The sequence below is a fragment of the Astatotilapia calliptera genome, chromosome 5, assembly GCF_964374335.1.
Source record: "Astatotilapia calliptera chromosome 5, fAstCal68.1, whole genome shotgun sequence".
Classification (NCBI taxonomy): Eukaryota; Metazoa; Chordata; class Actinopteri; order Cichliformes; family Cichlidae; genus Astatotilapia; species Astatotilapia calliptera.
The window spans coordinates 29,359,415-29,375,908 of record NC_137426.1 but is presented as its reverse complement, the minus strand read 5'-3'; the positions used below and the strand labels follow the sequence as shown (position 1 = coordinate 29,375,908).

Below are 16,494 nucleotides of genomic sequence, written 5' to 3'. Positions count from 1 at the left end.
ACAATGTACAAAGGTATAGTAAAGACTGCTTTGAGTGCTTAGTTAGATTAGAAAAGTGCTACAGGCTATGGGTATATATGAAATGAAGCTACACGTGGCAAATGATTGGCCTGTTCATTACTATCAATTCCCCCTGTGAATTTCCTGCTACTTTTTCAACAAAGTTTTTGAATTTACCAGTTAGAAAAAAAAACAATCATCATCTCAATACAGGGAATTATAATCATTATAGTGATATAAGCAAATTCCTGGAGGAGATCATTGAAAATATTAGAATGAGTGTGAGGGAATGTACAAAGAAGTGAAAAAACTTGGGGTACAAAAAACCCCTCACCACAACAAATAATGGGACACGGGACAGAAATAAGTATTGTGTTAGCTTCTATTGGCTTGTACTGCATATAAAACACCAGGCCATGACCACAGGGTATTTAATATGTTATCCACCAGCACAAGCATAAATACACCAACGACATTAGCCACTTACCTACCGCGAAGTTTAAATCACTCATTAGTTTGTGTTTCTACAACTCGCTTGCTGCTATTTTCTGATTCTTCCTCTTTTCTCCTGAGGGATTTGATACATTATTTATCTGACCCATGTTTAGAATTTGCTGTATTAGCTGCCAAAACCCAGGATTGAACAAGGGTGCTTTTTTCGTATATAGCACAGTAGTAACAAAATTCGAGAATGACCATAACCCTGTCCTGAGAATTGTGACTGTGGGTTCCCCAGAAAGACAAAAATCTGCTGGTCTTTGAGGGATGATGGGAGAACCTCAAAGAATGAAATGGTAAAACAGCACAGGACTGATCATATGCACATGAAGCACATGAAGAAAAAAGATCATAGAGGTGAAGGATGATTTAAGCAATACTGCCTTGATGCAGAAATGTGAGTTGATCAAGTGATGCACACAATGGTTAGCATTTTGATCTCATACAATATGAATTACAGGTTCAAGGCCGCATACCTCCGTACTTCTGCAATTACTGTGACACAAACTAAATACAGTCTAAAAGCCATCCCAAATTCTGCCGAAACCCGGGATCGAACCAGGGACCTTCAGATCTTCCGTCTAACGCTATCCCAACTGAGCTATTTCGGCCTCTTGAGTCACATAAAAAGACAAACATATAGCTCGCTAGCCTATAATATAACTAAAACGTTTAAGATTGCTTGACACTGAGAATCAGTCATTGACCCCAGCTTTATAAATTATATCTCTTTATAAATTAATCCCTGCACAATTCTTTCTACGGTGGCCACTGTGTCTCTCTTGTGAGTGTAAACTGTTAGTCTGCTGCTTACCTCAGCTGTCAATATATGTCCACATCTATTTATTCTAGAGGCTGTAAAAGTTTGTGAAAGTAATCACAGTAATTGTAAAGTCATTCAAGATAAATTAAATGATAAATGCTGCTGTTTTCTGTCGGTTGCCAGCGTTAATGAAAACGATGTGAAAATGTAATCAAAATGTTTAGGTCACTTGAGCCGGATGTTACCTGGCATAATATCAGCTTATAACGAGCTGTTTAGCTAGCTCTCATCAGCTGTCTGACAAGAGCTAGCTAAACACAATAAGTAATTGTGTCAATATCTGGAAGAAAGGAGTATGTTTAGTCCAATGTGTATTATATAATTCAGAAGATGCGGCTTGGGGTCAGGAGAAAGATGAGGACCTTTTACCAGAAGCTGGTCATGTTGTTTCTTTCCTTCATGTTTCACTTCTTTGTGAAGGTGGCTCCTTCTCAGATGATAAAATATAGGTATGATCCTTGAAGGTTCACACATTAATTTAAAATTGCCTCCAAGGAACATAGATTAGATTAGATTAAATTAGATAAAACTTTATTAATCCTTCGGGTGGGTTCCTCCGGGAAATTCTGTTTCCAATAGCACAGCACCGATAGAAGTTACAGAATGTGAGCAGAAATATACCATATATACACATATATAAATACAGAGTATACAAAAGGGATAAATAGAATAAATAGGAATAAGAATACAAGGGAATTGCACATTTCACATATTGAAGCACTGTTGGATATTAACGAAAAGTATTGCACAGTGAAGAGGCACTACAGCTTAGTTGTCCCCCTCCTGTTTCCCCTCCCTCTCCCCTACAGAGAGGAGTTAAACAGTTTGATGGTGTGTGGGACAAAGGAGTTTTTAAGTCTGTTGGTTCTTGACTTTGGGAGAAGCAACCTGTCACTGAACAGACTCCTCTGGTTGTTTATGGCCGTGTGCAGAGGATGCCCAGCACTGTCCATAATGTCCAGCAGTTTCTTTAGTGTCTTTTTTTCTGCATTGTCACCAGAGTGTCCAGCTTCATGCCGACCACAGAGCCAGCCTTCCTGATCAGTTTATCCAGCCTGGATGAGTCCTTTGCTGTGCTGCTCCCCCAGCACACCACAGCATAGAAGAGTACTCCAGCAACCACCGACTGGTAAAACATCCTCAGGAGCTTCCTGCAGATGTTAAAAGACCTCAGCCTCCTAAGGAAGTACAGTCGGCTTTGGGCTTTTTTTATACAAGTGCTCTATGTTGCATGACCAGTCCACGTACATGAGTGTGTACCAATTCTCTTCTCTTCTGCCTTTTGTAATGGGATTAAGACAGAATGGTATATTGATGATGGTGCGAAAACATGGTGGCTTCCAAAAAAACATCCACAGCTCTGTATATTTACTGAATTAATTGATTGTTGATTTAATGTATTCTAAGTGTATGAGAATGCATCAGTTTGTCGGAAGATGCATTACACAATAATCAATGCAGATTCATGAGTAATCATTGTTTGTTTTTTCTATTAAAGAACCCAAAGAGTTAATGACTGTACTTTCAAGACTACTCATTTTAAACTGAAAAACAGTCAATGGAGTAGACGTATACTACCTTTTTCTGTATTAAAAGCTTATCTCAGAATCTCGGACAAACAAAGCACTATGCAACCATTCAACAGTCTGTAGTAGCAACACAAATATATGAAAAAGCAAAAAAAAAGAAGAAAAGCTAGTTGAGTGTTGTAATTATTTTTGTAGTTGATTCCCCCCTTCATCTTTTAACATTTTTAAAATCGTTTACCAAATGTAATACCAGATATGATGTACATACTGTGATAGTACGCTCAGTGTGCTGTAAAACCAAAAACCAATGTGGTAAGAGAAAAACTTAACGGCGGAAAAACGGCGAGGTGTATCTTTAAAATGTTTCCCCAATGCTGCCGAAACCCGGGATCGAACCAGGGACCTTTAGATCTTCAGTCTAACGCTCTCCCAACTGAGCTATTTCGGCTCGCTGTACCGTGTACAAACATGCTGATCTACGTCATCACAGCCAGAAATGGTAGTAACACAATAAGCTTGTTGTTATTCCAGTGATAAATTGAGACGACCACCATCATTATGTTTGACTTTTGCGCTGTAGAAAAAAACGACAAACTGTATGATTCCTTTATTTTGCAAAACAGTTTTTGAAAGCCACGTTAATTGACGGCTTTTCTGTTTCGCAACCGGTTCCGACGTACTGCACGTTGAAAAAGTGCGCGTAGTGACGTCATCACGTCGTACTGAATGAGGCGTCATCCTTTTCGATGTAGAGCGGCACGGCGGCCTTTCTTTGCTGCTCTACAATTCTTCCTCTCTTAACCCAGTAACTACAGCATTTCAGCTCCTATCTTATTTTAACCATGACCCAAACCTCCCCGCTTTTCACCGCCTACCTGCTGCTCCTGGCTGCTCTAGGTTCGCAGGTTTCAGCGGACGGTTTGGTAAACGAGGATGTGAAGAGGACAGTGGACCTGAGCACGCATCTGGCCAAGATCACTGCCGAAATCGTGCTGTCCAACCAGGGGAACTCGGCCGTGCACAGTTTCATACTCGCAGTGGAGGAGGGCCTGGCTCCGCATCTGGCATACATCGGAGCTTCGGTGAGCTAAACATCAGTGAATGAAACTGCGCTAACACCTCCGCCTGTAGCCGGCTAGCTAGCTTTAGCTTGTTAGCTGTTCTGTTGCAAACTACACATGCAGTGCTGTGCACTGTCTTTACAACTTGCAGTTTTTTATTTTTGTGAGGTGCCAACAGCAAACCTGCAGAAGTCAGTGCCCTCCCGTAGTAAAAGGTCACGGCTTGTTCATTGAATGCATGGAAGCAAAGCTACTGGCTATGTGTGATTCAACAGTGTGACTCTGTTGGCAGTGAGCTCTGCAAGTGGGGAGTCACATAGACACAGTTAGCTAACAGTAGCAAGTATTACGAGCTCGGTATGTGCAGTGCATTCACCCCAGTTCGGGAAATGTAGTTATTTATGCCCAGAAGAGCCATATTTATTTTAAAGTGCTATGGATGTGGGTAACAAGACAATGACTTCCGCAGGGCTCCACGCTCTGTCAGTGGCTGAATGACACGTATGCGCTGGGCAGCTTACTTCCGTGTGTGACTGCGCACAGGCCTGCCCCCTTCCACTATGAATGAAACCGTAACAATGCTCCTGTTTGACAGAATAATGACACAATAACAGATACGTTACAAACGATTCCCTCAAAGTCCTATAGTGTTGAAGCACGATCCTATATGCCTGTGTTTGTGGCACTCCTGCATCATCATAACAATGTTAGTCGAGTAACAACATTGCTACTGACCAATGAAGTTAGCATTAGCCAAGAAGTTAGCTAATGCTATTAAAAAAAAGCTGTCACTAGCAAACCAACGACACTAACCTAAATTGGCTAACAGCAAACCTAACTCTATAAAATATTTGTTACATTTCATAAAGTAATGAAGAAATTACTTGAAACGCTTACCATTTATTCAAGAAGAGACTTATCGTGCAAGTAACTGCATACATTACACAAATATTCTCCGACTGCCTGCTTTCACAGGTGAAGGGTGATGAAGAGGAGGATGGCACACTTGAACTACAGCAGACAACAATTCAGGGTCAAAGGTGAGAGATCAGACACTGTCTACTAAGCAGATTATAAAGACCTTACATGATGAAAACAGACTGCAGAACTGGTGCATTTGAAGCACCATTTTATTTTCTGGAAGATGGTAGGGTTGCTGGTTTCTGGCGAAAATCACAGTCATGATTATTTTTGATCAATATCCAAAACAGGATTTCTTAACTTGGACGTGCACGTCCAAGACGTGCATGTCCCGAGAATCTGATGTGATCCATCAAATATGTCTTACCTGTGCTCCTCTCTGTCATCTCTTCTGCAACAGTGGGGAGTTTTATAAAGTGCAGCTGCCCTCCAGCTTGGCTGCAGGTGCTCAGCTGAAGACCAAGGTGGAGATGACGTTCAGCCACGTCCTGAAGCCCTTCCCCACACACATCACCCAGGCTGAGCGTCAGCTGGTGATTTTCCAGGGGGACCACTACTTCTACTCCCCGTATCCAACCCGCACCCAGACCACACGCGTCCGCCTTGCGTCCAAGACCGCGGAGAGCTACACAAAGCTGGGCAACCCAAGCAAAACCGATGAGATTATTGAGTATGGACCCTTCCGCGACATTGCTCCGTTTAGCAAGGTACAGCTCTGACCAGGTTTGATTAGCTTATAGCGAAGCTACAAAACAGCTGCTAAACTGATCTGCTGTTTGCTTGTGTTCTCCTCTGTCCAGGACGCAATGAAGATCCATTATGAAAACAACACACCCTTCCTCACCATCAGCAGCATCACTCGTACCATTGAGGTGTCTCACTGGGGCAACATTGCAGTGGAAGAAACCATCGACCTGAGGCACACCGGAGCCATTCTGAAGGGCCCCTTTTCACGTTATGATTACCAGCGTCAGTCAGACAGCGGCATCTCATCTATCAAGTCCTTCAAGGTTTGTTTCTTCTAGACACCCAACCAGTGTCATTTGAGCTTTCACAGTTTCTCTGATAATTATATAGATTCTCCTCACCAGACTATCCTCCCTGCCTCGGCCCAAGACGTTTACTATCGGGATGAGATTGGAAACATCTCCACCTCCCACTTGCAGATTCTGGATGACTCAGTGGAGGTAGAGGTCAGGCCTCGTTTTCCTTTGTTTGGAGGCTGGAAGACTCACTACATAATTGGCTACAATCTGCCTAGTTATGAGTACCTTTACATGCTGGGTGAGTCGATTTCTGATCACCAGTTTTGTTAATTAATCTCTGGATGCCTTAGCTTATATGTCATGCCATTGTATATCCCAGGTGATCAGTATGCATTGAAGATGAGACTTGTTGACCATGTGTATGATGACCAGGTGATTGATGAAATGACTGTGAAAATCATCCTGCCAGAGGGAGCCAGGTCAGTGCAAACACACCTAAAGTATCTCCTTTGAGGAGTGTTTACAGGGCTTGGTATTTATTTTCCCTTCTATATCTTTGTCTTGTCTTCTCAGAAACATTCATGTGGATACACCTTACAAAATCAGCCGCATGCCGAACCAGCTGCACTATACATACCTGGACACTTTTGGGCGGCCAGTGCTGGTGGCCACCAAGAACAACCTGGTGGAGCAGCACATTCAGGATTTCGTGGTAAGATGCACCGTAGAAGAAGCCAAAAATCCATTCATGGTGTCTCAGGTTTGAGGTTATTCAGATCAGAAGTGGTTTTCTCTTTGTAACTAAGGAAGCTGTTAGAACCTGTCACTCTTTATCAATATGGAGTATCATCAGGGTGAGGGTATAATGCCACAGTAAAATTAGGCTTGGAGGCTCTTAGCTGCATCATCTTTGAGCTCATAGTTCAAAAATAGGTCTCCACTAACGACCATCTGTGCTGATGCTAACATGGTAGAGACGTGTTTTATGCGTATACACGAACACTTAATATTTAGAAGCAGGTTTTTGAGTTGTTACCACAAGTTTATGAACCACGTGTCCAAGTATGTTGAAGCTGTACAGTTTGTTTTTTCTTGGCTTCAACAGATCTTGGCAGACACCTGTCTGCACTGAATACTTCACAACAGCAACATTTTACACACTGATTTAATTATTTGATAATTTGATCATCTTTCTTCTTGCCGTAGCATTAGGTCAGTGAGCTTGGTATTTAATATCATCTGCATAGAGGTTATATCGAGTCATAGCATTTCTTTTTTACAATTGTAATCTCTTTCTGTCTGTCTAAAAAAGGGGGTTAACACTTCACGCTGAAGAAACTTTCTTGGCAAATCTTTTTGTTAACTTTCCTGAGTACTTGTTAATTATTTTGAGTTTAGGGAAAAATTGTAACTTATAGGCTGACACACTGACTGGATCACAGTGGCTTTGGCTCAAGTACAGCCAGAGATCCTTACTGCTTTTCTCCACACATTTTATGTTATTTTTGCAACAAAATGGAAAAAAAGGGAAAGGAAAAAAAAAAAAAAAAAGCTTCATGCTCGATAGTGTTGGGGGAAATACTGCAGCCTGATTAGACTGGCAGAAGAGTTGTGTGAATGTGCTGAGCAGTAAAATTGAGAGCTGTATAAAAATGGCAGTAATCGGGGGGGGGTTCCCGCAATTAATCATCATGATGTAATTATTGATTGCACAACACATTGGCTATATAATGATGACAGCGCTGACATTTAAACTGTTTCCATGTGATTCTTTGTGCCCCCTCTCTCCTGATCACCAGGTTCACTATAACTTCAATAAGATCCTGATGCTGCAGGAGCCTCTCTTGGTTGTAGGTGCCTTCTACATACTCTTCTTCACCGTCATCATCTATGTACGTCTGGACTTCGCCATCACAAAGGTATGAAAACACCTTTCTAGTTGATGTTGACCGCATTTTACCTGATCTCCCCTCATTAAGCAGCTACCCTGCACAAAAGTAGATTTATGGTGTTCATTCTGTTCATTTCACTTTGTTTTCTTGTCTTTACTCAGGATCCAGCTGCTGAGGTTCGCATGAAGGTCGCATCCATCACAGAGCAGGTGCTCACTCTGGTCAACAAACGTCTGGGCCTGTACCGCCACATGGACGAGGTGGTCAACCGCTACAAGCAGTCCCGCGACACGGGGGGGCTCAACAGCGGCCGGAAGACTCTGGAGGCGGACCACCGCACTCTCACCAATGAAATCAGCTCGCTGCAGGCCCGCCTCAAGGCAGAGGGCTCTGACCTGGCCGACAAGGTGAGTGATTTTGGGAGAGTGTGAGGAAAATTAGATTTTTATTAATGGGACGCGCAGCAGTAGTGCCTTACCTCTCTGTCCCATCAGGTCGGAGAGGTGCAGAAGCTGGACGGCCAGGTGAAGGAGCTGGTGTGCCGCTCCTGCCAGGAAGCGGAGAGGCTGGTGGCGGGGAAAGTCAAGAAGGAGGCCTACATCGAGAGCGAGAAGAATCTGACCAGCAAGAGGCAAGAGCTCGTCGGCCGCATCGACAGTCTGCTGGATGCCCTTTAAACTGCGACACGCTGACAGGCACCCTTGCCGTAACATAAACCAACTGTTTGTATGAGAATCTGATGAAGTGACTCATGCTCACACTTTTCTTGTTTTAGTATTTTACTATCCAGACATGGACTATGAACACCGGCTCTTACGGTAGTGACGGGTTTATCCAAACACTCGTGCCTTGCGATAAACTTGAAGTCACTAAGCTCTAGAGCAGCTTCATCACAACTGTTTGGCTTTTTTTGTTTGTTTTTCTTCTTGTTGGTTTTTCAGTGGAGCTAAAACTTTGTCACAGATTTGTTCTTCCGTTCCATGTTCAAATCTCTCTTTTTTTTCCACTCTGAAGTTAAGGGTTAAGGGACTGTTTTTTGAAACGAATAGCTGAACGGCCCGAGTGTTTTCAGTCTCCTGTCTTTACTCGTATGCTGTACTTTAAAACTGAATCATCTCTAACTTTTAAGTTCGAAGATGACTTGCTTTTTTTTTGCCATCTGTTTATCTTTTTTGCACTTGCATTTTGTTTTTGCTCTCCCCTGCCCGACGTGTGTATTTGAAAAAATCCAAAGCTCTGATTCTGCCATCCCAAAATGCTTGTTTTAGATGTCCCTCAGTCTTATGTTCTACATTTTTCTTGGTATAAATGTTTTTTTGACTGTGAGATTAAACAATAAAAGAGATTATCTTGTATGTGAGAAAAGACATTGAAGCTGGAAAACACGTTTGTGAAATGGGCAGTAATGTGGAAAACTGTCAAATTTGAAATAAAGTTTTGAGACACTCATTCTTGTTGGAAGTTGTGATTTTGGCATGCAGTACCCCTGGTTCATCATAAGGGGGTGTGCTTGTGTCAATAACTAACGTGTTACCATGCTGAAGAAAAAAAGTCAAACCGTATTAAACTGCATTTTGATCCCACTTGTACCTTCGAATACCGAGATAACTAAAATTTACGCTGTGCCATCCTGACATCATCAAAACAAGAAAAAGCGACTTTTCCACACTGACTAGTTCATTTAAAACTGGCACTTCAAAGGGAATTTCCTGCTCATTGTTGCATTCCTTGCTTGAAAGTAACCCCACCTATGGCCTTCTCCTACCCAGTCAGCAGAGGAGCTGACCTGCCTCAAGCACAGTATGAGCTCAGGACAAACAGAAGGGTCAGTCTGAGGTCATCACTTTCCCTCAGAGGTCACCAGGGGTCCTGGCAGGTCATTTCCTGCTCCATAATAACAGCCCAGTTCCCCTCACAATGACAGTGTGCGCATATTGTATGTGCCATACAATAATCATTCAGTAAATACGCAGCAGGGAGAGAGCAAAGACAATGTCTGTTAGCACTGATGCTTGGTTGCTGGTGAAAGACCACACAATGGTGATTTTGTTTGTATGTTTTTACTCGAGTGGAGATTTGGAGCGGCGTGAGTCCAGAGAGCCACACAGACTCATTCTCACAGCAGCGGGCTCACGTCCACCTCAGCACCAGAGACGGGTTTTTTTATGCGCAAGTGTTAAATGACATTGAGACCTTAAAGACAGAACACTGACAAATACATCGATCAGCCACTTAATTAGGTATTCCTGTTCAATTGCTCGTTATAGCAGATGCCTCATGAGCCAATCTAGCAACATGTAGTGAAGAAAACTTACTGAAGTTCAAACCGAGCATCAGAATGGGGAAGAAAGGTGATTTAAGTGACATGGATGTTAGTGCCAGGTGGGCTGAAACTGCTGATCTACTGGGAGCGGCGGTTCTCTGGGTGAAAATGCCTTGTTGCTGTCAGAGGGCTCAAATCTTCTCAAACTGATTCCTTGAACGTGACATGAATCTAATGGAGCACCTTTGGGACGCGGGTGAACAGGAAATTGGGCAAATCTGCTGGACGACACAAAATTTTCTGAACACCTTACTGGATCTGCTAGAGAGGTGTAACTAATGAAGTGGCCAGTGAGCTTCCTTTCTCTCTAACTTCAGAGCAGCACTTCATCATACAGAGGTAACCTTGTGATGGAGACTAATATATATGCAACACATCTTTTAAAATGAATGACACCAACATAATTTATCAAGTTGCAAGTTAAACATGAACTTATTTAGTTAATCTTTCGTGGAGTTACGAAACTTTAAATGTTTATTTTAAATTGAAGCAAGTTTCTGCCTTAATGCCTGCAATCATGACAGGGACGAAGTTGTGTATCGTATATCAGCAAACACATACTGAACAAAATGTTCACTGAAATAGGCCAAATTACCAGTTTATAGCTCTTTGGGAATCATTTTGTTGTTCCAATACAAGTTTATACCCACCAAACGGTTTTCTTTGCCATTTCTATAGATTCAAATAAAGAAATGGGAACAGCCTAAAGATGCAATTTAAAATTATTCAAAAGTCAATGTCCAAATAAAAACTTAAAAAGACCTTCAGCAGACCTTCACTTTAAAAATGAAAAGAAAGTCTGGCCTACAGAAGATATTAAGAAATAAAGAGTGGCTCCAGACTTTTGCACACTACTGCAGGCTGTGTCTTTTTCCCCCAGAATAACCTACAAAAGGACCAGAAGGTATCAAAGCTAGAAATTGGAACGCTCTTACAGTTGTACGTAAACTCTACTTGTATTGTCTCTGGTATTTTACTCCGACGGAGATGCCATCGAACGTGGCTGCACCTTAATGCTCGTGTCAAACATGAGTCTGTTGATGCATTCGCTTCCCTACACGGCTGTTTGTCTTGTTGTGGCTCATTGGAGGCCTTTCAGTCTTTTCAGTTCTGGGCCAGGATATGATTACCGGTCACAGAAGAGCTGCGGTTTATCTGTTGGTGTAAACCGAGCAAAATACTGTTTGAACCGGAATTCGTGTGCAGCACTGTATCCTGATGTGGCAAACCGTGTGTGTGTGTGTGTGTGTGTTTGAGGTGGATGGTGGGGTTTGTGCAGGGTGTTGGACTGGTTGGGCCATGCGGTTGAGCTGTCACGGTCCCCCCTCAGGCATGGAGTCGATTATTATCTTCCTTTCCTGAAGTATAGTAATGATGCAGAGTGTGTTCATTCTTTATCTGCCAGAAATAATGAATATGCAAAAAAAAAGAAGGGGAAAAAAAGATTTGGAGTCAAACTAGATATCAGTTGAAGAGGTAATCCACAAGTCCCTAGGCTTGGTGACGTGGTGGTGATTGATTACATTGAGGGCTCACCTGCAGTACTCTCCCTCTTAATCTTTCTTGCTCTCAAATACACACACACACACACACACACACACACACAACTACACACACACACAAAGAGAGAGAGAGGCAGAAGTCACCAGTCAGGGAACAATATCCTGCTCAGAGGACCCTTCACAGCACACTCTCATAAATCACTGAGACAGAGCCACCACCCTCACTGTCAGCATGTTATTATGCGCACACTCTCAGGTCCACGCTCCTCATGACATACATTCATTCAGTTCATCCACTCCTCATACTCAGCCATAAAGGAATATCATCAAAAAGAAGAAATATGAGTCAAATCTAACCGCAAAACTCGCCCTCAAACACACGCCTCACCTGCACTGATTCCCTCTGGCTCCGCTTAAAACATTTTTTTTTTTACAACAGGAGCTCTGTGTCCCACTCTGCCACGGCCCTCTGCACCGGCCATTCCTCAGTGACAGGGCGCCGGGATGAGGGGATGAGAGGCTCTTGAAGGGCGAGGTGAGGAGTGGATGAAAGCCCCCGCGGCTCAGGTCCCAGGGCTCTGCCTCCTGTGCAGGTGGCAGGTGTGATGTGGCCGGGTGCAGAAGCGTCAGAGTGAGGAAGAGGAGGACAATGAAGGCGTCTGTAGCCCCGGTTGCAGCTGCAGGAGGCGGGGAGGAGCGAGGCTGACAGATATGACATTCAGACAGGCAGAGGAAGGGAAGGACAGTGTAGGAGCGCAGAGATGGAGATGGGACTTCAAACAGAGGATTGGGGGTTGGGTGGGGGGGCATTCTTGTCTGGTATGGAGAAGGTGGGGATGGAGGGGCAGTGAGAACGATGGATGGCACAAAAAACAACAACAACCCCCCCTCCCCCCATGAATCCAGAGTTCACCGTTGTGGTCCTCTTGTGCAGATGTTTACACCGTGCACGCTCACTCAAAGCCCCTGCCTATATCTCTGTGCATATTGATGTCAGCCTCCTTCCCTGTATGGATTTGTATTGATGAGACAGTAATCCTCTTCCCTTGCCGTCCTTATGTGCAACTGTCCACAGCTCCCACTAAGACCCACTGATCTCTGCCACATGGCGCTCCATCAAAGCACCGATGGTCATGCCTCTCAGGGCAAGTTTTTGGCAAAAAAAACGTGCCCGTGCAGCTCATGTCTGTCCCTCAGTGCAGGGGATAAGCTGCAGATGAAGGCCTGACGCTACTTTGTATCATCTTGGATCATACGAAGACAAGTGAAACAAAGCTGCTCTCTGTTAAAAGCCACTCTCGTCGGAGCATGTGCACGGGCACACACACGTTTCCTACTTTCTCTATCAGACCTGATTAGAGTGACAGGGGCACTTCCCATTGGCTGTGAGAGTGGCCCTCTCCTTCCCAGGGCAGCCAATTTCCCCTACTCCAGAGCTGATAGGAAACTTTGATTGTCCACTGAGCTCAGAAGAGACAAAGAGAGTTTTCCTCTCGCAATCCACATATCACTCCATCAGATCTCTTCCTACAATACAGCCCCCCGCCCCCACCCCCCTGCAAACACACACTTTATTTTTTTCCTTCTCTCCTCCTTTCCTCCATCATTTCTCCCTCCTGAATTTTGGAAGCCTAATTTACACGGGCTCCACATTGTGAGTCCATTAAACTGGTACTGACTGCTTTGATGGGCAGGAAGTTTCACTTCATGTGGTGACATCTGCATCCTGTGACACAATCCTGCCCTACGTACATGATTTACTCTCTCAGCTTACCACTATCCTCTAATAGCAGTCTGCTATTAGCATGGGTGGATGTGACCAGCAGCATTTGCATACTGGTACGTGTGCATGGTGGGTGTGAAGAGGACCCAGAATGAGCAAGGCGTCAAAACATGTGGGGAGAACCAACAGGAAACATCTCCCCCTTCTCTCTCTCTCTCCACCCTCTCTGAGAACACACTTCCTGTCAGAACTCCTCAAACTTCCTGTCCAGCCACCGGGAATCCCAGCTGGAACATTCCAGCTGTGCACTAGTCTCCCTCCCTTGCTGTACTGCTTGAATATCACCGTTTCTTTGTTACCCAGTCTTCAGAGACTCGGAAAGTATTTGCAGCCTTTCACTTTCTTTGCACAATTTAGCCTGCTTTATGTGATACATGGGAACGCGAACACATTTGTTTTGTATATCAACGTAAGTGTCATAATGACAGAGAGAAAACATTTTATAAGTTAATTTATTTATTTTTAATGTTTTAAAGAAAAAGACAGAGACATTTGCCAAACTGAACAGAGTAAGGTACGAGAGTAATGTACCCGTTATATGTAAAGCTCACAATTCACTTTAAACCACAAACTCAAGGGAACTCTCTGTAGACTTCTGTTAGAAATTTGGAAAAGCACATTTCACAGGTATGAAATAATTTAAAAAGTCTTGGATATTCTCAAGAAGCCTGTTAAACAACAACAGTGAAATAGTAACAGAGAGACTGATCCTTCTCAGCTGCCCTCCATCAAGTCAGACATTTACCCTTAGAACAGCCACCGTAACTATATAATGTTGCCACATCCACATATTTAGTAAAATACAACATTAAAGGACATTCCCTGGTCTGATGAGATAAAAGCTGAACTATCTGGGTATAGCTCGAAGCACAGCGTCTGGCACACCCCGTGTTCATCACTTTGACTACTAAAGCCACCTACAGAGAAGGACGGTGACGCATCGCGACTAGAGGGGAACTTCTCAGCAGCAGGAAAAGGGAGACTGGACTGAACTGAGTGAAGAATGAATGCAGCCAATTACACCGAAGACCCTGAAAAGGTGATCAGAGACTGGTGCGACAGTTCAGCTTTCATAGCACAGCTTCCTATCCCGCCTGATAGAGTCCAAGGACAAATACACACAGGTGTAGCCTTGGAATGTTTTACACAAAGGTTTTAAAAAATATGAAAGTAAGAGTAAGGCCAATGAAAGTAAGAGCGCACAAAACAGGCTGATCAATGAGGAGTATACAAATATATATAAAGATGAATAATTCTATATACTAGCAGAGCAAATGATTATGGAAACAAAGTGGGGAAACTACAGGGATAAAAATGGAGCCTATGCTTTCACTGCAGATGGTTTAGTCAGCTTGTTAGACCTCAGTATTTGAACCAGCTCCACCCACAACGTCTGGTGCAGCAGACAGGCAATTCAAAAGGTGGGAAACAAAAAACACACATATTAATGCAATGACAGAGCAATGTTAGCCGCACGTCCTCGCCATCACTGAAGACCACAAAGCAGTGTCAAAGTGTGTATTTATTTGAATCTGGGTGCACCGTGTAGCTCCAGCAACTGCAGCAAAAGCGAACTTCAAATTAGCTGTGGTAGAGGTGTGGAAGAGTGTGAAACCATAAATGTGAATGAGTTATGAGTGCAGTGTAGAGAGGGGATAAATATTAGCAAAAAAATGTTATTTCAGGTGGGTGGATGTGGGTACATTCGCTATCACTTGGAGAGAGAGAGACGATAGCCAAGAGCAGTGTGATAAAGTGCACTAATCCAGGCCTGCAGATTCTATGACCCAATGATCTGCTGCTGAAAACATGATGGAACACTTTTAATTTAAAAACTAAATCCATATGACGTTTTGAACTGCTGATTGTAGAGCAGGACTGCAACAGAAGTGTTAAAGTGAGGGAGATTTGCTTTCTGAATCCAAGTACTGTACGTTTGTCCTACAGTACATCCCTTTCTCGCCAGGGGTCGCTATATAACAGCACATGGTCTCCTGGCCAGCTGTCTCTCCTGCAGAAACTCGCAGTCTCAGTCCTGGGGATAACCGTGGTCTCGCTGTCTCCTCACAAGGCTCCAGTTTACATGACTAGTTTTTGAAGCGCAGTAAAACGGGACAGTGCCATTAGTCTAATGGCAATAAATCAAATGACACACGCATGTTTATGAATGTGCCCTCACGCGTGGGGCCATATGGCAGCGAAAAGAGCAGGATTGGTGACTTTGTATATGACCTTTTCGGAAAGAGAGCTAATCCCGAGCCATAATAGACTCCGGGACCGATATGGAAAACTGCTGCACCGTTATCTCGGTTGTCTAGGAGACCATCAGAGCACCGGGCCGGTGGAGATGCCGTGGTATTAAAAGGGGGGGGGGGGGGGGGGGGGTGCGTGCTAGTGTGTGTGTGTCAACTGGAGACTGTTTTCTTTTTTTCTGTTTTTTCTATAAGTGTCATTCTTGAATGCTGCATCTCGTGCTCGATTAAGATCACACAACTATTTTCTTACCACATTTACAACGAAGCCTGTTTTTTAGTGGTGAAGTTACAAGTTCCATTTTAAAGAAAGGTCAGTCCCCAGAACAGTGGATTGGACAGATTAAAATGCACTTTAGTGACATCAATTGTAAAATTTAGACGAAGCTGAACTGAATTGTGGCGGACGAGGCGCATTCATTCAACCAAATGCCACAGCAGTTTGTTTAAGTGATAACACGGGCCTTTAAAGCGAGGCCCTGTTGTGGAGGAGCAGGCCTGCTGACCGGACAAATCAGAGAAAACTAACGGTGCATGTTAAGCGGCTTATCCCATTGTGGAAATGAAGATAATGCTATCGTGTTCCGATGTGTTTATTAGGACGGAATCATTTTCACAAGTGCAATTATAGCTGGAAATTGAGCTTTATCACCTTATCTGTAGGCTACTGTAGATAGCCTGATTCCCAACCTACTAAAAAAAAAACTACTGAAATTTAGTTTGGAAATGTGTGACAATATTGCCTCATTTAGTAAAATCCCAAAATAAGGTGTATCATAAATTCCCAAAAGATGGGATGCATTTTAAAAAAAGAAGAAGAAGAAGAAAGAGGAGAGACAGATTAATCTAACACATAGAAAAGGATGAGGCTAATCAGAGAGATAGCATCACGGCGTGCGGTGATATGTAAAGTGCGTGCACCAG

The 16,494-nt window shown here is 43.4% G+C and overlaps 2 protein-coding genes and 1 non-coding gene across 3 annotated transcripts in view; 2 read left to right on the top strand and 1 right to left on the bottom strand.

Moving 5' to 3' along the window:
- LOC145428749 (uncharacterized) overlaps nt 1–16,494 on the top strand; it is a 217,496-nt gene that overhangs the window by 157,796 nt on the left and 43,206 nt on the right. The window lies entirely within an intron of this gene.
- On the bottom strand, nt 3,226–3,298 carry trnaf-gaa (transfer RNA phenylalanine (anticodon GAA)). Its single transcript has one exon. It is a non-coding gene; the product is annotated as a tRNA-Phe (tRNA).
- Nucleotides 3,561–9,159, top strand: rpn1 (ribophorin I). Its single transcript, XM_026168710.2, has 10 exons — nt 3,561–3,932; nt 4,887–4,951; nt 5,233–5,539; nt 5,633–5,842; nt 5,924–6,116; nt 6,198–6,297; nt 6,392–6,530; nt 7,618–7,737; nt 7,872–8,117; nt 8,205–9,159. The coding sequence occupies exons 1-10, from the start codon at nt 3,693–3,695 to the stop codon at nt 8,385–8,387; spliced, it is 1,803 nt and encodes a 600-aa protein (XP_026024495.1). The 5' UTR covers nt 3,561–3,692; the 3' UTR covers nt 8,388–9,159.